The sequence below is a fragment of the Ursus americanus genome, chromosome 28, assembly GCF_024610735.1.
Source record: "Ursus americanus isolate L20-20 chromosome 28, mUrsAme1.1.p, whole genome shotgun sequence".
Taxonomy (NCBI): Eukaryota; Metazoa; Chordata; class Mammalia; order Carnivora; family Ursidae; genus Ursus; species Ursus americanus.
The window spans coordinates 30,741,279-30,766,646 of NC_142154.1; the positions used below are offsets into that span (position 1 = coordinate 30,741,279).

General features: G+C 42.8%; 1 protein-coding gene across 2 annotated transcripts in view; it reads left to right on the plus strand.

Moving 5' to 3' along the window:
• Positions 1–243: 243 nt before the first annotated feature.
• ADPGK (ADP dependent glucokinase) overlaps positions 244–25,368 on the plus strand; it is a 34,268-nt gene continuing 9,143 nt past the window's right edge. For both annotated transcript variants that reach the window (XM_045795262.2, XM_045795263.2), the window contains exons 1-4: positions 244–543; positions 8,174–8,399; positions 11,564–11,626; positions 25,165–25,285. In XM_045795262.2, the coding sequence (XP_045651218.1) occupies positions 317–543; positions 8,174–8,399; positions 11,564–11,626; positions 25,165–25,285 (637 nt within the window). In that variant the 5' untranslated portion in view covers positions 244–316. The remainder of the gene's footprint in view (positions 544–8,173; positions 8,400–11,563; positions 11,627–25,164; positions 25,286–25,368) is intronic.

Consider the following 25,368-nt stretch of genomic DNA (forward strand, 5'->3'; position numbering starts at 1 on the left):
ATTAGCATGAGACTGGCCCGCTTCTTCATAATCCGCCTGTTCTGTCGTACGGCTAGAGGGGTGCGGCTGGAGTCCCAGCGCCCGCGCCCGGCTCCGCCTTCTAGCCTTTGTCCCACCTCCTCCAGGGCCGTGCAACCGCGCCCCCCAGCGCCAGCTTTGGCTCCCCGGCAGCGGCGCAGAGCCCCGCCCCCAGCCCTCCCCTCGGGGGCTGCGGCGCGCAGGCGTGACGTGGAGCGTGTCGACGTCTGCGCGCGCCGAGACGGAAGAGGCGCGGGCCGGGAAAGGAGCGGGCCGGCGGTGCGGCGCGTCAGTCCCCATGGCGCTATGGCGCGGCTCTGCGTACGCCGGCTTCCTGGCGCTGGCGGTGGGCTGTGTCCTCCTGCTGGAGCCGCAGCTGCCCGGCTCGGCGCTTCGCTCGCTGTGGAGCTCGCTGCAGCTGGCGCCCGCGCCCGCGGGACCCAGCTCCCCTGAGGGCCGCTTGGCGGCCGCCTGGGACGCGCTCATCGTACGGCCCGCCCGGCGTTGGCGCCGCGTGGCCGTGGGGTGAGTGCCTGCGGGGCCTGCGTCTCTGGGTCTCTCCAGGAGGTGCGGATGCTCCGGGCCTCCGAGGGCCGCCTTGGCGGAGCTCGGGCGGCTGGGGAGCTGGGAGGTAGAGCCGCTCGGAAACGGGTTCCTAGACGTCGCCCAGGAGGCTCCTCGGCGCTGGTGTCCACGCTGCCTCCTTGGCGAGAAGCGTCGGATATCTGGGACCAGCCCTGTTTGTCACTGCTGCTAGGACTTAGCAGACTGCTTTTTCCTCTTGCCGGGTCTCTGCGCCCTTCTCTCATCTCGGTGGGACCAGCCTAATAGCCTTTTGCAAATCCCGCGCAGCCTGACACCCTCATGTGCCAGTCTCCTTCATTCCTGTTTCGGCTCTTTTGGCGACTGCCTTTTTGCTGTCAAAGACACTTGGTCTTACCAGTTTGAGGACACTCACCCTCTTCTGAACTTCGTGAGTGAGTGGTGTGGTCACTACCTTTAGCTACCGACTTTTCTCCCTTGTTTCTCCTTTCTTAACACCGTAGTCTGGGAGACCACCACTCTACTGAAACTACTTTCTCAAAGCTCTCTGGTGACTTGTTAATTTTCAATTGAGCTGCCCTTTTCTTAGTCTTCGTTGTCGATTCCCTGCAGTCTTCCACGCCCTAAACATGCCCTTTTCTTTGCAACTCTTCTTCCCCTGATTTCAGTGATGTTGCATATTTACGGTTCTCCCAACTCACAGTGCCTCCTTTCTTTGTTTTCCTCATTGTTCCCTTCACACTAACTTTAAACCCTGTCACAGTTCGACTTAAATATCTTGCCATCACCTCCGAAGCACCATACAAAAGCAGACCTTCTACAAAGTACTCTGCTAGTTTTTGTGAGGGGGCTAAGGGTAAGGTAGAGCAAAGTTACCCTGAAGATTAAACGAAATAATTGTGTAGTCTTGCATGGTGTCTTCTGTAAAGAGCAGGCAAATGTTAGTATTTTGTTTAATATTTATTTTAAGTAATCTCTACACCCAGTGTGGGGCTCAAACTTGACCCTGAGATCAAGAGTTGCATGCTTCATGTACTGAGCCGGCCAGGCACACCATAGTACTTTTTTTTTAATCAGCATATCTTTTCTTCAGATATAACTCCTTTTACCTCTTCTTTCAAGTTCAGGCCCTTTCACCCACTTCCTTATCAGTTTTGTTTCTTTCTTTTTTTTTTTAAGATTTTATTTATTTTGAGAGAATGTGCAGAGACACAAGTGGGGGGGCGGTGCGCAGAAGCTGAAAGAGAATCTCAAGCAGACTCCACGCTGAGTGCAGAGCCCAGTATGGGGCTTGATCTCACAATCCTGAGATCATGACCTGAGCTGAAATCAGGAGTCAGATGCTTTATGGACTGAGCCACCCAGGCACCCCTCCTTCTCAGTTTCTTAAGTGTCCTCCCTGGCTTTATGCACATTCAGCAAATATCAGCAACTACATGGTATGTGTCAGGTCTGTGCTAAGTTCTGAGGATGCAGAAATGGGTGAAGCAAGGTCCCGGCCTCATTTGTTAAAAACAGATATATTCGTTATTAGTGTTCAGGCTGACATGACAGAATACCACAGGCTGGGTGGCTTAAACAGCAGGAATTTTCTCATGGTTCTAGAGGCTGATAGTCTCAGATCAAGATCCTGACTTGCAGATGGCCACCTTTTCGCCACGTACCCATATGGACTTTTCTCTGTGCATGCACACTCCTGGTGTCTCTTCCTCTTACTATATGGACCTTAGTCCTCTTGGATGATGGACTCATTTAACCTTAATTATCTCTTTAAATAGTCCCTGTGTCCAAAAACAGTCATGTTTGTGGTTAGGGCTTCAACATATGAATTGATGGGGGACAGGGGCACACAGTGCTGTGGATAACAATTATGAAAAGTGCTTTTGCAAAACTCGTGGTTTAAAAAAAAAAGGTAGCCTTGTGTCCCAAAGGATTACTAATTCTTCCCAGGATGAGGTTCTGGAAAAATCTCTATCTGAGAAGGTGATGTTCCATTTAGTGCTACATCACAAATCACCCCAAAACTTGGCAGCTTGAAACATGGTCATTTTATTATCTCTTATGATTCTGAGGCTTGATTAGTCTGTGCTAGGCAGTTCTGACTTGACGTCTCATGCAGTTTCAGTCAGATGGTGCCTGGGACTGGGATCATATTAAAGGTTGATCGTGGTTGTCCACTACAGCTCCGTAGCTCTCTCGCAGCAGGGTAAGAAGACAGAATGTCCTGATGACCAGGCAGAAGCCTTAATGCCTTTTATGACCTAATCTTAATAGCACATAGCATCACTTCTACCGCAGTCCCAGGTCCCAGGTGCAGCTGGTTTCAAGTGGATGGGACTCAGAACACGCTTTGATGGGAAGGGTGTCAGTGTCACATTGTAAACAGAACATGTGGGATAGAGCATCTTGTGTTCATCTTGGGAAATATATTCTGCTGTAGTGACTTGGCATGGGGTAGGCCCTGGAGAAGAGATGGAATTTCTTCACCCAGGGGTGAGGGAATAAGTCCACCTAGGCAGAGTGAACCAAATGTGAAACACGTAGTTGAGAAACAGCAAGTTAGCCCTGTTTTGAGGGCAAGGAACTTCTGGCAGAGAGATGTCAGTTAATGATGCTGAGAAGGGCCCTTCATACCAGGGTGTGTACCGGAAGCTCATTTGGGGGCACGGGGTGTTGTGGTTTACCTTCCTAGGAGGACACACACACGTATCCACTTACACTCTCTCGCAATATACAATTTAGTATGAGTTCATAAGGAGGAAAGTCTTGAGATCCTGACCGTAGTTAAGAGGCGATTTCAGGGTCTGGGTGAAGGGAGAAAAGAGCCTTTTTTCATCAGCCGTGCGAGTTGCTCATAGGTTGAATGTGGTAAAGAAAGGCAGTCCAAAATGGCAAGTTTTTAGCATCGGGTATCTGCTAACAACCTTAAGTAGGTAGATACAAATATCGTCATCCAGTTTTTACAGATAAACCAAAGCTTAGAAGTATTGATTGGCCCAAGATTACACAGCTGTCAAGTACCAGAGGCACAAGGTAAGCCTGCTCCTGTGTTCATGCCACAGTGTTGCGGTAAGGGAGATTGAGAAAAAGGAACACGTTTGTGTTGGAAGATAGCGGGTTGGATTTCAGAGGAGGGGCAGCGTACTTGCTTGTGGGATTTCAAATGAAGCGGAGCCAGCCGCCGACAGGCTGAAGTTTAGTAGATATTGAGGAGCAGGCTTGCAGGCTTCGAAGATGCCAGTAGTTAGGTCGAGGTCAGAGAGTGTATGCGATCACACCAGAAGAGAACAAGAAAGGAAGGTGAATGGCAAGGGTGGAATTGTGGGAGGCACCAGTGTGTAAGGGGCTGGTGGAAAGGACCCGGAGAAGTAAAGGATAGGAGCGCGCTACCACATCTTTCTAAGATGTGCCACCGGCCTGCTTTAAAATCGGACTTTGGTGCGGAAGACCCATCGGGTGAATGAAGAACCTAATGTTCGTTCCCCAATACCTGGCTTCACCCTCACCTTTGAAACCTACCTTACTCTACTCCTCTGTTTAACTCTCCATTCTAACTAGATCAACATTCTTATCGTATCCGGACACACAGTTAATCCCTTCATCTACATCTTCGCTTCTGCGTGCTCTCAGGGAGGGCTTCAGTATCAGAGAAATCTGGGTTGCAATTTAGGCTCTTCCAGTTGTGGCCTTTGGAATGGTAGTCAACCCCCAGTTTCAACTTTTCTCAGCTGAAAGCAGAGTGACTACTTCCCTGTCTTACCACGTTTTGCAAATTGGTGTGGTCTGTCTGAAAATGCCTGCCTTATATTCATTGCTTCATAAATACCAGGCTTCTTTCTCTGCCCAGAGCGCCATCCAGAGTTCAGCCCAGGGTCCGTTTCCCCTTCCCCTTTGGATTTCTCTTCTCTGTAGTTCTGCATCTTCTTCTTTTTTTTTTTTTTTAAGATTTTATTTATTTGACAGAGACACAGCAAGAGAGGGAACACAAGCAGGGGGAGTGGGAGAGGAAGAAACAGGCTTCCTGCCAAGGAGGGAGCCCAATGCAGGGCTAGATCCCAGGACCCCGGGATCATGACCTGAGCCAAAGGCAGATGCTTAATGACTGAGCCACCCAGGTGCCCCTCTGTAATTCTGCATCTTATGGTGATTATGATTACCTGTTGCAGTATCTTAGGTATAGTATTCAAAAGCTAGGAAGAACCTAAGGAAACATTTTACAGATAGTGAAATAGAAGGGAGGTGATGAGAACCACCATCCTTGCCTTTAAAGAACTTGCAGTCTAGAAGGGGAACTGTGCCCCCTCCCCCCACCCCCCCCAAGAGCCTCTGGCAGTAGGCCTGGAAGCCCAGGCTCCCCTACCCTTCCAGCCCTTCCTCTTGTTTGGACATTCAGCGTGTGTCGCCTTTCTTTATTTTCAGTTATTTCATCTGTGTCTTCGTTTTCTCTAAACTCACATTATAATCTTTTATACAATTCTTACTCAACTGTGAAATTCTGCCTAAAGTCAAGTGAGCATAATTTTGTCTTCTGGTTCTTTTGCTCCCTTCCTCCCTTTAATTCCCCTGAGAATAAAGCACCGTAGGTAATGTGCTTGATTACATTTTCGGATGCTACTGAATTGAGGTAAGAGCAGAGGAAGAGTCTTGCTCTGGTTAAAGTGTAACTAGAAAGCACATGGAGAGGTTCTTAGTGTGGTATCTGGCACGTAGATGTTCAGTGATCTTTTTATTATTAAAAGCTACTGAATAAAATTTTTTCCTTTGTAAGATTTTTTTTCCCTTAGTATTCATGACATGATGAAGGGAGGGGTGGAAAATGTTCCTATGGTAGTTACATATTTTTAACTCAAAATTCTGTTGCGTTTTGTCTTGTGTTGCAAAATATGTTGAACGTTGTTCCTTTTGGTTATGGGGGTGTTTTGGTTTTGTCTTGTTTTGTAACTTCTACAAACTTCCTCCATTCTCCTCTTTAAAGAATCAGCCCCTGTTCAGGGTCTCACCATATCACTGGAGATGAAGGCGATGTGTTTGTGGCAAGCTGCTATTTTCAGATGTGGGTGGGCATCCCTCAGTGTCTGAACTTCTGCTCTCCAGACTCAGGACCCAAATCCATGGGAAAACATTTTCTAGATAGGGCTGTTGGGTGGAAATAGTGTCTCTCACTATCCAAACTTGAGCTGTCTGAAACTCGGGAGCCTACTTGAATCTGAGGGCCAGGGAGAGTATTCCTATTACGAGTCTGCCCTTTAGACAGCTAATATTACATCCAGTAGAAATAAAGAACACCCTGTATGAGGTGGAATTGAGACCAGTTTAAAAGGTATGCTTGGTTTATGATCAGTAGGGCCGTGAAAGGAATGTATTCTAAACATCATGAAGCACCTGCCATGTGAATGTCGATGTGTTTTATGCACAGAAAAGCATAGTAACTCTTAGATTATGCCTTTCCAATTGACCAGAGTGTATATGTATCTTCGTTTTAAAAGAATAAGAAAATTTGAGTATTTAAATGCTGTTTGGGGGGGCAAAAATCTTTTTAAAAGCACGGGATCCATAGAGGAAAAATTAAAGAATCCTTATGATGTGGGTGCAGTCAATTTGTGTCACTAGGAGAGATGTGTCTCTTCCTTGCTCTTGTAAACCATGCTTGAGTGATATCTAGCCTCCATACGAACCTTTTAAAAATTGTATTTTGGGGGGGGGGGTGCCTGGGTAGCGCAGTGGTTAAGTGTCTGCCTTCGGCTCAGGACGTGATCCCAGCGTTCGGAGATCGAGCCCCACATCAGGCTCCTCCACTAAGAGCCTGCTTTTTCCTCTCCCACTCCCCCTACTTGTGTTCCCTCTCTCGCTGGCTGGCTGTCTGTCAAATAAATAAATAAAATCTTTAAAAAAAATTGTATTGTTTTTTAATTACAAAAGTAATACATGCTTTTGAAAATCAGAAATACATCTAGTGAAAAATAAAATTCCTCTCCCTTGCCCAGTCTCATTCTTAGAGTCTACCACCATTAATAAATTCGTGTGTTAATTTCCAGATCAAGAGATTTTTTTTTTTTTTAAGATTTTTTTATTTATTTGACAGAGAGCGAGGCAGTGAGAGAGGGAACACAAGCAGGGGGAGTGGGAGAGGGAGAAGCAGGCTTCCCGCTAAGCAGGGGGCCTGATGCGGGGCTCAGTCCCAGAACACTGGGATCATGACCTGAGCCGAAGGCAGGTACTTAACGACTGAGCCACCCAGGCACTTCCAAGAGATTTTTTTTTTTTTTTAAGAGACTAAAAGGGAAGCATTGTAGCTATATTCTACACTAGAATCCAGTCCTTTGGGCCTTCTTTATTGATGAGTATACTTTCTGCTTTCAAGCTGCTCAGAATTACCCTGGAAGCCCAGCTGTCCTTATCACCAGGAGCTATTTGTTGGCCTGCTGTGAGCCTTGGCCATCTCACAGGCTTCGAGCTGCCTGTGTGGTCATCTAGCCCCACTGGCAAGAATGATATCCCCAGTAGGCAGAGGCAGGAATAAAGGTGACTGTGGGGTAGGGGGCAGGAAGTCCTCCTCTAGGTACCCAAATTATTCGACCCTTCTCTTTTAAGGGATGGCTTTTAGCAAAGTAACATTAAAAATATAAACCAGGACTTTTCTGTGCACACCATGGAGGCCGTGCCAGACAACCATAGTGCTTTATAATTTGATTCCAGAGCCAACCAGGTGGTGCAGCATTGGTTTCTTACAAGCCCTTTAAAGGTCATGGATTGGTCCAGTGAATACCTGGCAAGTGATGAATGTTACCAGACTGCAGATGTGCCTCAGTGTTTAAGGCACCACTTAACTCTTGAAGAGTTTCAGCTAGGAGTATTTAGACATTAGGTATTTAGTGTATCTTACCACCATCCTAATGTGTCTTTGGGGGTAAGGTATCTGATACTTGGCTTTTGACCAAAACTTATATTTTGCTTACTTTGCACTAAGCAGTGTTCCTAAGCATATATTAACTTAATCTTCAAAACAGCTCTATGAGTCAAACACCCGTATTACACCATTTTATAAATGAGGAAACTGAGAACCGGAAATTAAAGTGACTTGCCCAAGTCACAAAGCCAGGAGGAATCCAGCCAGTGTGGCTCTGCCAGCATTTTCTCAGAAATGCTGTATTTGTGTTATCGTGATAGCTTTGTTCTGAAATGCTGAGCACCTGTTTTCTCTTTGTAGCTAGCGTAAAAGTTTGCCATCCTGCGATCGCCTGGCTGGCTCAGTTGGTTAAGCGTCTGCCTTCAGCTCGGGTCATGATCCCAGAGTCCTGGGATCGAGTCCCACATCGGGCTCCCTGCTCAGCATCTCTCTCTCTCTCACACAAATAAATAAATCTTTAAGGAAAAAACTAAGTTTGCCATCCTGTTGGAAAGAGTCCTGTGTTCTGATCCTAAGACGTATGTCCAGATAAAGGAACCTTCTTCCCGCCATATGCTATTTATTTCCCAGTTCAGATTTCAGATCCACTTCCTCGGTTTTTCTGTTTGAACACAGTTTGTGGAAACATTTCTCTGTTGTTCACACTGGCTGCCCCGGTGCTTCTGCTTCCTTCTTTCACGCTGACTCTTCCCTCCTTCCTTCCAGAGTCAATGCCTGTGTGGATGTAGTGCTCTCAGGGGTGAAGCTCTTGCAGGCGCTTGGCCGGAGTCCTGGGAATGGGAAAGATCACACCATTCTGCATTCAAGGAATGATCTGGAAGAAGCTTTCGTTCACTTCATGGGGAAGGGAGCCGCAGCTGAGCGCTTCTTTAGCGATAAGGAGGCTTTCCGTGACGTTGCCCAGATTGCATCAGAGCTCCCAGGAGCGCAGGTCTGTTTGGTTCACCAGCAATAAATCAAGATAAGGTGGGGAAAGGTATCTTTCTGTAAGATTCCTAGAAGCAACCAAGCAGCTTTTCCTCTAGGCTCTCTGGAGGGTGATTGTTGGGAATCCAGTTGTGCAGTGTTTTCCCTTTCTGTCAAACTGTGTATCTGAACTTCCATTAACTCTGTTTCTAGTCCATTCAATTCAGCCAACATTTATGAAGCATAGGTACTAAAATTTTGGTTCTAGTTCATCCATCAAATTGTTCTTTTTTTCATATTACCCAAGGTGAAGGTAGGAAAGATGCCTACTCTTGTTTGGATATTGCTTGTGGCTGATAACATGGAATAATCATAGCATGGCTGAGTCCTTCCTGAGCAGGAGAGTAAGGCCAAACACACAAAGCACTCGTAGCTTTTGCATGGGTAAGGGAGTCCTGGGTCCTCCCCTCTGCTCTGGTGGCCCAGAGCCAGCTTCCTTACCTCAGCATTACTGATGCTTTGGGTTGGATAATTCTTGTCGTAGCAGCTGTCCTGCGCATGGCGAGATGGTCAGCAGCATCTCTCGCACCTGCCCACTGGATGACAGACAGTAGCACTCCCCTCCTTCCCTCGTTGTGACAGTTAAAAATGTCTCCAGACGTGGTCAGTTGTTTTCAGGGCTGGGGAGAGGAGGGCAGCAAAATCACATTGGTTGAGAAGCGCTGGTCTAGATCAGTGGTTCTCAGACCTAAAACACAAAGTCACTTGGGGTGGGGGGCAGTTATTGAAACAGATTCCTGGGCCCTGCTCCCAGAGTTTCTGATTCAGCAGATGTAGGGTAGGACTCGAGAATTTATTTCCCTTCTAGAAGGGAATACATTGATGCTCTTGTTCTGAGGACCTTGTTTTGAGAACCCCTGGTTTACTGGGTAGAACCTGTCAGGCCTAGGGCTCCTGAGGCCCATGTGGTCATAAACAAAGCCTTGGGGCCCACACGGTCCAGATATTTTCTTGAGGTTCACATAGAGTAAGAGGCAGTGCTGGCTGGAGAACCTAGGCCCTCACCCTAGCATACTTGCTGCTATACATGCCGCCATGCCTCTTGAGACTGAATTTTAATTGTTTATTTCAGCGTCTCTCCACCCCCCCCCCCCCCCCAGTTCTCCCTACTCACCTAAAAGCTTCCCTTGGCTAGTCACCCTAGTCTGGATGTGGTTCTTGCTGGGGAGCTCTTAATGCCATTTTTAATTGGTACCTTTCACAGGCCATTCTTTATGGCCACTTTTATTTTGAGAACTTTTAAGGTTTTGAAGTTCTTTTTGCTTTTGAAGCTTCCCATTTGAACATTAGAAGTGGGCACGGGCGTTACCCGGCTGAGTTTGTAAAGCAGACAGCAAGCTGTTAAAATGTCAGCTGCAGTCATTTTTACAGCCGAGCTCACTAGTGAGATTCTGATCTCTTAGGAAAGAATCTCAATAGTTCTAACATGGTGACAAGTCTGCTGCTAAAAGTCTTTATGATCATAGTATTTGAACCATTAATTCAATTTCTATTCTCTTCTGCCTTGATCCTGCCTTTTGTTTTATAATGCAAAAAAATAAAAAGTTTTTCTATAAACACTTCACCTAGCTTTTTGATTGTCCAAGTTATTTCTTAAAATTATGAGACCTGAAATGCTCTCCCTATTTTCCATGAGGGCGACACTTCACTTGGTGTCTTTTCAAACTCCCTTAAACTAGAAGCAGATTGATAAAATAGTAGTTAAAAACTATTACATAAAAAACCTAAAATCCACTTCATAGAATCTTAGTATTTTCCCCCCAAGATTTTTAGTACGTTCTTCTGGCCATCATAGTCAAATAAAAATTCATGCTAACATGTGAAAAGACCAAATTTTAGCCTCTATATCACAAAAAGCTTTAAATTGACCTACAGGAAGCAGTTACTGTTTACCTGAACCTGGAGGTTGGTCAGTACAAAGCTTAGGATGAAAGCGGTGTCTAGAACCTAGAATTGAATTTAGTCTGTGCCTTGCATGTGGCCGAGGCCTAGAAGGCGAGATGGTGGCGGTCCATTCGGGCAAGAGTACGGGTTAGGCTTCTCAGTTTTCGTAATGGAGCATCAGCCTTATCTCCTGCCTGTCAGGTGTCCGAAGCACATGACTCCATCCTTAGTCAGCAGCACGGAATCCCAGCCTTGAGTTGTCTGCCTCTCCAGCACCAGGTCTGCAGCTGAAAGAGGCAGTGTGGAGGGGACACCGTTCTACATTAGGACCCATTGCACTTAGCTCGCTCCCAGGAAAGCCTTTGTATTTTCTAACACATCTTTCTCGAAATTTAGCAACAAACATTCACTGAGCACTTACTGTAGGAAGACAGCCAGCCCTGCCCTGATGGAACTAGTCGTGTACCCAGATGACAGTAGTCCAGGTGGACCAGGGCTCTAGCGGGTTCCAGTATAGAGGTAGCAAGGGATGTGTAATCCTGTCTGGGGGGGTGGCTGTGGAGGCTGAGGTGGCAGTGGGGAAAGGGACGCAGGCATGGTAGAGGAGTGAGTGCAGCTGATTCTTGAGAAGGAAGCGGGGATTTCCCAGTGCATGAGAAGGGCCAGGCATCTGAAAGAGAGGAACAGCATGTGCTGAAGAGCCCAAAAACAGAAGAAGACAGGCTCAGAGAGCTGCAGGCGTGGCATGGGAGGGAAGTGCAGGCGTGGAGGGTAGAAAAGAGCAGGGGGTGGGGGGCAGATAGGGAAAGGCCTGTGTGCCTCACTTATGAGTGGGAGTTCAGTTCATTGTAGTATCTATTGAATGATTTTTAGTAGAGAAACACAACCATACACTCATTTTAGTAGGACTGTGGCGCAGAAGATAAGATCTGTCCACATTTTTCATGTTTCCTTTATCTCTTCTGGCTTCCTGGAAGCTCAAGGCCAGATTAGATCTACAGTTAAGGCAGTTATACTAATTTTCATGGTTAGCATATTTGGTTTTTTTCACCTTTGCTTATAATTCATTGTCTGTTAACCTAGATTAATGATTTTATTAAAACTTCGTCTGTGTGTCATTGTTGTAACGCAGCCTGAAATTTTTTTGGAAAAAAAAAAGGACTATAAATTCAGTAAATTAAAAAATTACTAAGCTTAGGTAACATGGTTTGCTTTACTGTCTAATAACTTTGAACTATCTTACAGCACTATGTAGGAGGGAATGCAGCTTTAATTGGACAGAAATTTGCAGCCAACTCAGATTTAAAGGTAGGTCAAATTTCCAGATTAAAACCTATCTTTCACTAGTGTTTGAATAATTTTGGGAGCAAGAATAAATACTCATGGACCACCTCGTGTGTGCCAGACCCTAGGTCTGTTGTTAGGAGGCAATATAGTAGTAGTGGGACAGTTGTAATAGCTCTTGCTTCCTCAGTGCTTACTGTGTGCGGGACAGTGCTTTACGTAGATGAGCTCAGTTCGTCCTGGCCACAGCTGAGGCCGGTTGGTGCTGTGGTTGGTACTGTAATTGTCTTGCTTTCCACATGAAGCTTGAGGCGTAAAGAGGGTCATAGCTAATCAGAAATGGAACTATTCTAACCTAGGACCCTAGCACCCACATTCTTAAATACTGTGTTACGTGACGGTTAAGAGGATGTGGCCTGTGGAATCAGTACCTAGGACTGGGAAGCACGTGGCGATGAGAGAAAACATAGTTGGTTGTATTGATGAGCCTGGATCCAGAGCGTTGGGAAGTGAAGGCCTCTAGGTGGAGGGCGGGGGGGCGGGGGGGGTTCTTCAAGTCTTAAACCATTTGGTTTAAACAGTGTTAAAAATTACTGCTACGTTCAAAATAACATGTGAGTAAGAAGGTTCTCTGCTATGAGCTGAATAGGTCTGAAGGGGGAGGCCAGCAAGGAGGTTATTGCACTCGTCCTACTGTAAAATGTTTAAGGTTTGGATTAGCGCAGCCAGAGGGGAGAAGCAGATGTATCTAAAGCCTACTAGAATGGAATCACTTGAAGGGCGCCTGGGCGGCTCAGTCAGTTGAGCATCCAACTCTGGACTTCCGCTCAGGTCATGAGCTCATGGTTGCGGGATCAAGCCCCATGTTGGACTCCATGCTGGGCATGGAGCCTGCTTGAGATTCTCTCCCTCTGCCGCACTCCCACCATGCATGTGCACGTGCACTCGCTCTCTCTCAAAAAAATGAAATAGGTGGAATCGCTTGGTGCTAGACCGTGTGTGAGGACAAAGAAGATAGACTTGACAAAGATGATTCCAGAGTAAACTTGAGAAGTGCAGAATAGATGTGGCTACCAATGACAGAGGGGGGAACCATGAATAGGCCTCAAGTTTGGGGGAACCAGCCTGAAAATAGAAACATGGGTCAGGGGTGCAGAATCAAAACCCCAGAGATACACCCAGAAATACAGATAGAGGATCAGCTGTTCGAGGGGAGAAAGCGCATGTAGAGCCACACTGTACTCCAAGAGATGGATGTGCCTAGATGTGGAGAGCCTGTTAACGTGTGAACAGTGGCATTTTAACGAGAAAGTTCTCATGAAACATAAGGGTGGAAAATACAGATTTTTTGCAGCCACTGTCTTTATACGTAGTAATTCACTCCCAAATAGAGATTAGAAATTCCAGGACTGACTTTCAGAAATACCACCAGTTGACGGATAGAAGAGAAGATCAGTTATAAGCTCATTAGAGCCCAGGTTCTTCCCATCAGAATCCTGGTCCCCAAAAGGCCATCCTCATGACCCTGAGAAGTAATTCTGGCCTCTGAGAGGACAACACCCAAGAAGTTCTGGGTGAATACAGGATTGACCTTTCAATATTGACTTCTTCAGAGGCCAGCATTTGCTCTTGGTTTCTGGAAAAGCTGGACCTAGGACCAGTCTAGTTGGAAGACATCCTGGTAGAGTTAAGTCTGGTTTTGGTAGGAGATTGAGGAAAGAAAAGGGCTATCTACACAGTCCTCACAACAATCTGAAGAAGTAAGGTATTATGACCCCTTTGAACATGAGAAAAGAGGTCCAGAAAGGTTAAGTGATGTGCCCCAGGATACCTAGCCTGGAATTGACTGAGCCAGGATTCAAGCTCCGGCTCTGTCATGACCTCACCACCCTATACTACTCTCTTGGATTTAGTTTAACATGCTGAAAGGCTTCTCAACAAAGTGATTGTCTGAGATCAACCAGAGATTAAGGACTAAGTATTTTCCAAAGGTAATAATAAAAATAATAGTTAACACTTAACTATTATATAGTAAGAACTATCTTACTATATGTCAGGCACTGTATGAATTCATTTAATTTCATAATGTCCTATAACAGAAGTCTTATTATCCTCATTTTGTAGATAGGAAAAATGAGACAGGGAGAAGTTATAACTGGTCAAGGTCAGACACCCAGTTAGGGATAGAGCTGGGATTTGAACCCAAGTAGTATAGCTCCAGAATCCACACTCTTAATGGCCATGCTATATTGTGTCTCAGAAGTAGACCCTGGTGGGGGCGCCTGGGTAGCACAGTCATTAAGCGTCTGCCTTCGGCCCAGGGCGTGATCCCGGCGTTCTGGGATCAAGCCCCACGTCAGGCTCCTCAGCTGGGAGCCTGCTTCTTCCTCTCCCACTCCCCTGCTGTGTTCCCTCTCTCGCTGGCTGTCTCTCTGTCACATAAATAAAGAAAATCTTTAAAAAAAAAAAAAGTAGTAGACCCTGGTGAATATAAATATAGCAAAGGCAGATTTGGTGGGATGGTGGAATAGAAGCCAGATTGCAGGGGTAAAGAGTGCCTTTAGAAAATGTATTTATGTTATTTAGCCAAGAATTAGGAATAGATACTGGATTTTGTCAAATACTGTTTCTGCATCTATTGAGATGGCTGAATGGTTTTTGTTTTTCAGTCTGGTATGTGGTAATTACATTGGTTTTCAAATGTTCAACCAACCTTGCATCCTTAGGATAAAACACACCTGGTTCGGATATATTTTCCTTTTTATGTGTTGATGGATTCAGTTTACAAAATTTTGCTTTAAAAATTTGCGTCAGTTTCCATGAGGTCTGTATTTTCCTTGTATGTCTGCCTGGTTTTGGTATCAGGGTAATACTGACCTTATAGAATGAGTTGGGAAATATTTCATTATTTTTTAAAAAGATTTTATGTAGAATTGGTAGGATACCTTCCTTAAATGTTTGTAGAATTCACCAGCAAAACCCTCTAGGCCTGGAGTTTTTGATGTGGGAAGGTTTTTAACAACAAATTTGATTTCTTTAATAGATACGGAGAAATTCAGATTTTGTATTTCTTGAGTGGGCTTTGATAGTTTTATCTTTCAGGGAGTTTGTCCATGTCATCTAAATTGTTGGATTTATTGGCATAAAATTAATTGTAATATTCTCTTATCCTTTTAAGATCTGTAGAATCCGTAGTGATATTATCTCTCTTGTTCTTGATCTTGGTAATTTTTTTCTGGGAAGTTCATCTTTTTTTTTTAATTGAAGTACAGTTGACAGAATATTATATTACTTTCAGATGTACAACATAGCGATTTGACATTTACGTACATTATAAAATGATGGCCATGATAAGTATAGTTATCATCTTTCACCATACAAAGATATTATAATATTTTCTACTATATTCCTGTGCTTTCCGTCCCCATGACTTATTTTTTACTGGAAGTTTGTACCCTTTAATTCCCTTTATCCATTTTGCCCATCCCCCTACCACCACTCCCTCTGGCAGCTATGAGTTCGTTCTCTGTATTTAGGAATTTTGTTTTGTTTGTTCATATGTCCTGCTTTTTAGATTCCACATAGAAGTAAAATCAAATTCACTTAGCATAATATCCTTTAGGCCCATCCATGTTGTCGCAGACGGCAAGGTTTTATTCTTTTTTATGGCTGAGTAATATTCCATTGTAGATATACACCGAATCTTCTTTAACCATTCATCTGTCAATGGATATTTAGATTGCTTCCATATCTTGGCTATTGTAAATAATGCTGCAGTGAACATAGGGGTACATACATCTTTTTTTTTTTTGTAAGGAGGCTTCATGCCCAGCATGGAGCCCAACACAGGGCTTGAACTCATGACCCTGAGATCAAGACCTGAACTGAAACCAAAAGTTGGATGTTTAACCAACTGAGCCACCCAGGCATCCCATAACTGTACTGTATCTTTTAGAATTAGTATTTTCATTTTCTTTGGGTAAATACCCAGAAGTAGGTTTGCTGGATCATATGTTATTTCTATTTTTTTTTTTTTTTAGGAACCTCTGTACTGTTTTCCACAGTGGCTGCCCCAAATTGTTACAGTCCTGTCAGTGGTGCACAATGGTTCATTATAAACTCGTCAACACTTGTTGTTTCTTGTCTTTTTGATCCTGGCCGCTCTGAAAGGCATGAGGTGATCTCACTGTGGTTTTGATTTGTGTTGCATTTCCCTGATGATAAGTGATGTTGAGCATCTTTTCGTGTGTCCATTGGGCATCTGTATATTTTCTTTGGAAAAATGTCTCTTTCAGTCCTCTGCCCATTTTTTAAGTCAGATTGTTTTTTTGGTGTGAGGTGTATGAGTTTCTTATGTATTTTGGATATTAACCCTTTATCAGATACATCATTTGCAGTTATCTCCCATTCATTAGGTTGTCTTTTCATTCTGTTGATGATTTCCTTTGCTATGCAAAACTTTTTAGAGTGATGGAGTCTCAGTTGTTTATTTTTGCTTTTGTTACCCTTGACTGAGGAGGCAAATCCAAAAAAGTACTGCTAAGACTGATGCCCAAGAGTTTACTGTCTGTTTTCTTTTGGGAGTTTTATGGTTTCAGAACTTAGATTTAGAAGACCTAAATGTAATCCATTTTGAGTTTACTTTTGGATATGATATAAGAAATTGGCCCAGGTCCATTCTTTTGCATGTAGATGTCCAGTTTTCTCAACTAATTTATTGAAGAAACTGTCTTCTCCCCATTGTGTATTCTTGCCTCCTTTTTCATAGATTAATTGACCATGTAAGCATGGGTTTATTTCTGGGCTCTCTGTTTTGTTCTATTGATCTTTTTTATGCCAATACCATACTGTTTCAATTACTATAGTATTGTTTAGTGTAGCCTGAAATCTGGGAGCGTGAGCCTCCAGCTTTGTTCTTCTTTCTCAAGATTGCTTTAGCTATTCAGGGTCTTTTCTGGTTCCATATAAATTTTAGTATTATTTGTTCTAGTTCTGTGAGAACATGGTATTGGTATTTCGATAGGGATTGCATTGAATCTGTGGATTGCTTTGGGTAATATGGACATTTTAACGATATTAATTTTTCCAATCCATGAGCATGGTATATCTTTGCATTTATTTGTGTCTTCTTTGGTTTCTTTCATCAGTGTCTTACAGTTTTCAGAGCACAGGTCCTTCACCTTGGTTAAACTGATTCCTAGACATTTTAATGATTCACTTTTTTTTTTTTAACATTTTATTTATTTATACGTCAGAGAGAGAGAGAGCACAAGCAGGAGGAGCAGCAGGCGGAGGAAGACGCAGGCTCCCCTGTGAACAGGGAGCTCGATGCAGGACTCGATCTCAGGACCTTGGGATCATCAGCTGAGCCACCCAGCCATCCCGACATTTTATTCTTTTTAATGCAATTGTAAATGGGATTTTTTTTCTTAATTTCTCTTTCTGCTAGTTTGCTGCCGTATAGAATGCAATGGATTTTTGTATATTTATTTTATTTGTGTACTGTGACTTTACTGAATTCATTTATTAGATGCCACAGTTTTTTGGTGGAGTCCCTGGTGGTTTCTGTATATAGTATTATGTCATCTGCAAGTAATGACTGTTTTAGTTCTTCATTGACAGTCTAGATGCCTTCTATTTCTTTTTCTTCTCTGACTGCTGTGGCTAGGACTTCCAGTACTGTATTGAATAAAAGTTGTGAGAAATGCATCCTTGCCTTGTTCCTGATTTTGTCTTGTTCCTGATCCACTGAGTATGATGTTAGCTGTGGGCTTGTCATATACGATGGCATTAATTATGGAGACTTATGTTTCCTCTATACCCACTTTGTTGAAAGTTTTTATATTAATTTTGTCAAATGCTTTTTTTTGCATCTGTTGATGATCATACGATTTTTATCCTTCATTTTGTTAATGTGTATCATGTTGATTGGTTTGCAGAAATTAAACCATTCTTGCATCCCTGGAATAAATCCCACTTGGTTGTGGTGAATGGTTGTTTTTAATGTCTAGATTCTTCATTTTCTAGAGTCAGGATTTCTAGCTATCTTGCCAGAACATGCACATTTGAAATTTTATTGTTATTGTTGTTTTTTTTTTCATTTTTGTTTTATCCATCATTCTTAGTTGTGCTTCTTTTTCTTTAAGTTTTTATTTAAATTCCAGTTAGTTAACATGTAGTGTAATATTAGTTTCAGTAGAATTCTATGAGTCATCACTTACATACAAAACCCAGTGCTCCTCACAAGTGCCCTCCAAATACCCATCACCCGTTTAGCCCATCCCCCTGCCTCCCTTCCTCCAGCAAACCTCACTTTGACTTCTTCCTTGCCAGTTTGGATGCCTTTTATTTCTTTTTGTTGTCTGATTGCTGAGGCTAGTCTGAATGATCTTTTTAATGTATTTGAAATGCAGTTTGTTAATATATTGTTGAGGATTTTTGCATCTGTTCATCAGTGATATTGGTCTATAATTTTCTGTTTTTATAGTGTCTTTGGTTTTGGTATCAGTGTCTTTGGCCTGGTAGAATTACTTTGGACATGTTCCTTTCTTTCTCTCTCTCTCTTTTTTTTAATAGTTTGAGAAAGAGATTACAACTGTTCTTTAAATGTTTGGTAGAATTCACCTGTGAAGTCCTCTGATCCTGGACTTTTGTTTGTTGGAAGTATTTTGATTACTGATTTAATTTCATTACTAGTAATTGGTCTGTTCAGGCTTTCTGTTTCTTCCTGTTTCACTCTTGGAAGATAGTTTCCAGGAATTTGTCCGTTTCTTCTAATTTGTTGGCACATAATTTTTCATAGTAGTCTCATAATCCTTTGTATTTCTGTGGTGTCAGCTGTGACACTTCTCTTTCATTTCTGGTTTTATTGATTTGAGTCCCCTCTTTTTTTCTTGATAACTCTGGTTAAAAGTCTATCACTTCTCCCTTTTCAGAGAACTAATCCTTAGTTTTACTGGTCTTTTCTGTTGTTCTTTTAGTCTCTATTCATTTATTTCTGCTCTGCTCTTTGGTATCATTTCCTTCCTTCTGCTTTGGGATTTGTTTATTATCCTTTTTCTAGTTCCTTTAGGTCAATGTTTAATTGTTTATTTGAGTTTTTCTTATTTCTTGATGTAGGCTGTATTGCTGTAAACTTCCTTCTTAGAACTGCTTTTGCTGTGCCTCAAAGATTTTAAAATACTGTGTTTCCATTTTCATTCATCTCAAGGTATTTTTTTTAATTTCCTCTTTGATTTCTTTGTTGACTCATTGGTTGTTTAGTAGCATGTTGTTTTGCCTCCACAGTGGTTGTTTTTTTCCACTTTTTTTCTTGGAATGGATTTCCAGTTATCATACCGTTGTAGTCTGAAAAGATGCTTGATGTGATTTTGGTCTTCTTAAATTGATTGAGACTTGTTTTGTGGCCTAACATATGAATTATCCTGGAGAATGTTCCATATGCACTTGAAAAGAATGTGTATTCTGCTATTTATAGGTGGAATGTTCTGTATATATGTGTTAAGTCCACCTGGTCTAATTTGTCATTCAAAGCCACTTTCCTTATGATTTTTGGTTGGGGTCATCTATCCGTTGATGTAAGTGGGGTGTTAAAATCCTTTACTGTTATTGTATTACTGTCAATTTCTCCCTTTATGTCTGTTAATATTTGCTTTATATATTTAGGTCTCCTATGTTGGGTGCATAGGTATTTATAATTGTTAAATCCTCTTGTGGGATTGGCCCCTTTATCATTATGTAATGCCCTTCTTTGTCTCATGATAGTCTTCGTTTTAAAGTCTATTTTATCTCATTTAATATTGCTACTCCAGCTTTTTTTGTTTCCATATGCATGGAATATCTTTTTCCATCCCTTCACTTTCAGTTTGTATTTATCTTTAGGGCTGAAGTGAGTCTCTTGTAGGCAGCGTATTGATGGTTCTGGTGTTTTCATCCATTCAGTCACCTTGTGTCTTCTGATGGGAGCATTTAGTGCATTTATATTTGAAGTAATTATTGATAGGTATGTGTTTATTGCCATTTTGTTAGTTGTTTTCTGGTTGTTTTTGTAGTTCTTCTCTGTTCTTTTGCTCTCTTGTGATTTGATGGCTTTCTTTAGTGTTGTGCTTGGATTGCTTTATTTTTTGTGTATCTGTTGTAGGTTTCGGTTTGCGGTTCATGAGGTTCGTATGGAACATCCCACGTATATAGTAGTCAGTCTATTTTAAGTTGATGGTTGGACGCATTTTAAAAGCACTATATTTTTACTCCCCCTCCCCCATGTTTTATTTATTTGGCATCATATTTTACATTTTAAAAATTTTTATGTGTCTCTTAACTAGTTTTTATAGATTTAGTTGATTTTACTCTTGTCTGTTAACCTTCACACCAACTTTGTAAGTGACTGATCTACCGCCTTACTGTATGTTTGCTTTTACCAGTGAGATTGTTTCTTTCATAATTTTCTTCTAGTTATGGCCTCTTCATTTCTGTTTAAAGAAGTCTTTTAACATTTCTTATAAGGTCAGTTTAGTGGTAGTGAACTCCTTTCAACTGTTGTTTGTCTGGGAAACTCTTTATCGCTCCATTTCTGAATGGCAGTTCTGCAGGGTACCATATCCTTGGTATCTCTGGTCATAGGTGTTTTCCTTTCACCACTTTGAGTGTATCATATGACTCCTTTCTGGCCTGCAAAGTTTCTGCTGAAAAATCAGCCAGTAGTCTTATAGGTGTTCCTTTGTGCATAACTAGTTGTTTTCTCCTGCTGCTTTTTAAAGATTTTTCTCTTTAATTTTTGACGTTTTAATTATTATGTGTATTGGTGGGGAACTCCTTGGCTTCATCTTGTTGGGGGTTTCTGTGCTTCCTGGACCTGGCTGTCTGTTTCCTCCCCCAGGCTGGAGAAGTTTTCAGTGTTACGTCTTCAAATAAGTTTTCTGTCCCTTTGTCTGAGACCCCTATAATGCTAATGTTATTTCTCTTGACACTGTCCCAGATGTCCCTTAATCTGTCCTCATTTTTTTCGTTCTTCTTTCTTTTGCGGTTCAGTTTGGATGGTTTCTACTACCTGCCTTCCAGAGCACTGATCCATTCTTCTGCATCCTCCAATCTGCTGTCGATTCCCTCTGGTGTATTTTTCATTGCAATTATTGCTCAGCTCTGATTAGCTCTTCTTTATATTTTCTGTCTGTTTGTTGAAGTTTGCACTGAGTTCATCCATTCCCAAGTTCAGTGAACATCTCTATGACCATTAATTAAATTGAACTCTATCAGGAGATTTTCAAAGCCAGACATCATAGAGGCTCCTCTTGCCAGTGCAGATCTCTAGGGCAGGGGCTGCCCGGTGTAGGTTTTGAACCCCTCAGGGAGGGCCTCCACACCTGTGATATCCCTCCCACTTGTGGGTCAGGACGCCGGGGGTTTGGTTCCCAGCCAGACTCTGTGCCCTCTGCCCTTCCCAGTATGTCTTTCTCTTCCCGTCTTCGGTGTGGAAGAGGTGTTTTGCTGGTCTTCAGGTGGTTCTCAGAGAGAGTCGCTCCATATGTTGCTGCAGCTCGGCGTGTCTGTGGGAGGAGGTGGGCTCGTGATCTTTCATCTCTGCAACTTCCCCTGTGATCTCCGCCCCCCCCATCAGTTTGCTTAGAGTTTTACCAATTTTGCTGATCTTTGCAATAAATAATTAGCTTTAGGTTTCATTGATTTTTCTCTATTGTTTTTCTCTTTTGTATTTCATTAGTTTTGTTCATGTTGTTTAACTTGCTCTTTTTCTAGTTTAAGGTAGAAGCTGAGGTCATTGATTTGAGACTTTATTTTCTGATACAGGTGTTTAGTGCTATAAATTTCCCCTTAAGTACCTCCATAGAGGCATCCCACAGATGTTTATACCTTGTAGTTTTCTTTTCATTCAATTCAAAGTGCTAATAACCCTGTGATTTCTTGAGATGGGCTGTTTGATAGCCCTTCCATGAACTATTTATAAGTGTGTGAACTCATTTCTAAATACTTGGGGGTGTTTCCAGATACCTTTCTGCTAATGATTTCTATTTTAATTACATCGTGGTCAGAGAATATGCTTCTCTGATGCCTGTTAAATTTATTGAGACTTTTTTTTATGACCTAGAATATGGTATATCTTAGTAAAGTTCTTTTTTTTTTTTTTTGATTTTTATTTATGTATTTGAGAGAGAGAGCAAGCGCATGCATGCCATGGAGAATGGGGGGGTGTGCAGAGGGAGAGGGAGAAGCAGACTCCCTGCCGAGCAGAGAGCCCAGTCCCAGGACCCTGAGATCATGACCTGAGCCAAAGGCAGACACTTAACCAACTGAGGCACCCAGGCACTTCTAATCTTAGTAAAGTTCTTTGTGCACTTGAAAAGCACGTATAGTGTGATGGTGTTAGATGGAATGTTCTTTTTTTTTTTTTTTTTTTTTTTAAAGATTTTTTATTTATTTATTTGACAGAGATAGAGACAGCCAGCGAGAGAGGGAACACAAGCAGGGGGAGTGGGAGAGGAAGAAGCAGGCTCATAGCAGAAGAGCCTGATGTGGGGCTCGATCCCAGATCACCGGGATCACGCCCTGAGCCGAAGGCAGACGCTTAACCGCTGTGCCACCCAGGCGCCCCTAGATGGAATGTTCTGTAAATGTCAGGCCAAGTTGGTTGGTAGTGTTGTTTAGGTCTTCTGTTTTCTTACTGATTTTGTGTCCATTTGATTTATCAGTTATTGATAGGCAAGTATTAACGTCCTCATCTATAGTTGTGGACCTACCTATTTCCCTTACAGTTCTGTAACTTTGTGCTTCATGTGTTTTTAGGCCCTGTCATTAAGTGCATACCTAACCATTTATGATTGTTATATCCTTTCCATGACTTGACCTCTTTATCATTGCCAGAGATAAAGAAAATCATTTCATAATCTTCTTTACTCTGAAATCTGTTTTGATTAAAATTGCCATTGTAGCTTTCTTTTGATTAGTGTCAGTGTGACATCTTTTTCCATTTTTCCGTTTTAACCTATTGGTGTCTTTATATTTAAAATGCATTTTTAGGGCAGTGGGAGGATGGGCAAAATGGATGAAGGGGAGTGGGAGGTACAGGTGTCCAGTTATGGAATGAAAAAGTCATGGGGATGAAGGGTGCAGCATAGGGAATGCTATGCTAGTCAGTGGTATTGTTCCAGTGTCGTGTGGAGGCAGGGGTAGCTACCCTAGTGGTGAGCACAGCATAACATAGACTTGTTGCATCACTGTATCGTGCACTTAACTAATGTAACGTTGTATGTCAGCTTTACTTCAATAAAAAATAAATTAAAATGATAGTAGTAATAATATGTCCAGATAAAAACAACAACATACTAGTTTGTTTCAAAGTAAATAAAATGGTGACTTAGATTTCATAATTAAGAAATAATGCATATCTTGTAGGCAGCATATATTTGGGGCTTGCTTTTTAATTCACTTTGACAGTCTCCTTTAATTGGGCTGTTTAGGCCATTTGTACTGGATGTGTCTGTTAATAGATTAGATTAGGTCTAAGTCTGACATCTTGCTCTTTGTTTTCTGTTTGTCCCACCTCTTTATCTTCCCTTTTTCCTCTTTTTCTGCACTCTTTTGACTTTCTGTGCTTTCATATTATCTTCTGGCTTATTAGCTATAACTCTTTGTTATTAGTGGTTGCTTTAAGATCCGTAGTGCACGTTTTTAGCCATCACGATCTGGTGTCAGTGATACCATATCTCCTGTATGATCTAAGGACTTGATAGTAAGTAGGTGCTTCCATTTGTCTTCTCTGGTCTTTATAGCATTGTTGTCATACGGTTTACTTCTGTGTGTGTGTCATAAACCTCATCCTGGGTTGTTAATATTGCTCTTTAAACAGTTGATTATCTTTTAAAGAGATTTAAATAATAAGAGAAAGATCCTATGTACTTACCCAGAGTTACCGTTTCTGGTGCCCCCATTCCTTTGTTTAGATCTTTATTTCCATCTGGTATCATTTAACTTCTACCTGAAGGATTTCCTTTAACATTTCTTATAGTCTGGGTCTACTGACGATGAACTCTTTCATATTTTGTGTATCTGGGGACTCCTTTACCGTAATTTGCGGCATTTGTAGGTCTTAACTCAGTTCGGTTTTTTTTTTCCTGTTAGGGATCACTGTCCTTTGTTGTTGTGTCCAAATGTTGTAAAAACCATTGTTTCATATACCTTGTCTGTCTCTGTTGCTGTTTGGGGCAGGAGAGTAAATTTGGCCCGTGGTCTCTCATCTTGGAGGCTGAAGTTCTGGCCAGGAATTAGAGAAAAGAAGTAAAGCGGGAGCTGTACAGACACGCAGTTAATTAGCAAGTAGAATGCCTTTTGAAGTTTCTGGGTGGGGCATATTAAATCCGAAGTGGTGTTGACTGTCTCTGAGGACGTTCCTTCGTGTCCCTGTCCGAGCCCTCACTGTTTGTGGCGTGGAGCACGTTGGCCTGGCTGTGAGTGGGGTCCGGAGCTGGGGTGGCAGGGGCAGCAGCTGGTTGGAACTGAGGAACAGCAGTAGATGTGAGATGACTTCTAGAAGGAAAAGCCAGGGAGAGGCCCGGGTTGGAATTGAAGAAAAGGTTTAGGGAAAGTTTCAGAGCACCTCCCCTCCAATTTGCTGAATCGAGGTGCTCTTTAATTCCCATCTCTGGAAGGCTCTCCAGCTCACATAACAGCCAAGTACAGTAGGGAGCTTGATCCCACAAATTAGGGCCTGTGATTGGGGGGGCGGCATATTGTGACCCTGAGGCTCTTTTCTATACTGTGTAAAATTCAAGCAGAATTGTTTTCATCTGGCAGCTCCGAGCAGACAACGGGCCGTAACTGTTTGCCTACGTAGGATGAGTGAGTAAAGAAAGTGGGGGCGGGATGTGTCTTCGTTTGCTTCGACAGCCGCAATAACGAAATGCCATGAGCTGGGCAGCTTCAGCAACACAAGTTTATTCTGTCACAGTTCTGAGCCCGGGAAGTTCAAGGTCAGGGTTCCAACAGGGTCCAGTTTCTGGTGAGGGCTTCTTTCCTGGCTTGCAGCCACCTTCTGGTGTGTCCTCACGTGGCCTTATCTTCAGTGGGTATATTTGGAAAGAGATCTCTCTCTCTCTCTCTCTCTCCCTTTTCCCTTTCTTATGAGGCCACCAGTCCTCCTGGATTAGGGCCCCACCCATATGACCTCATTTGACCTTAATTACCTCCTAAAAGCACTATTTCCAAATACTGTCACACTGGCAGTTAGGCTTCAACATTGGAATTTGGCGGAAGACACAAATATTCAGTCACTTGAAGAGTGTATGAGATCCCACAGCTACGTAGGTATCTAACAGGTATGACTCGGGTTTTTGTCAGCCCCGCATTTCTGGTGGCCATTCCCTCCAGAGGCCCAAGCCCTGCTAATAGCCCCTCTGCTACAGACCTCCAGACCAAAAGCCTTTAAAATTAGATTGGGGTGTCAGTTTTTTGTTGAAATGCATAGAAGTGGCGTGGATGTACCTTTTCGGTTACTGTATAGGTTCTATGGGGAAAGGGACAGGTCTCCTGATAGATTTCCTATATCTTGTCTCCAGGTTCTTCTTTGCGGTCCAGTTGGTCCAAAGCTGCATGAACTTCTTGACGATAACGTATTTGTTCCTCCACAGTCATTGCAGGAAGTGGATGAGTTCCACCTAATTTTAGAATATCAAGCAGGTAAGAGCAATGAGTAAGTAACGGTGTGAGACCGGACAGGGGACCGTGTTGTCAGATTGGGGTGTGACTGGTCGCAGCTGATC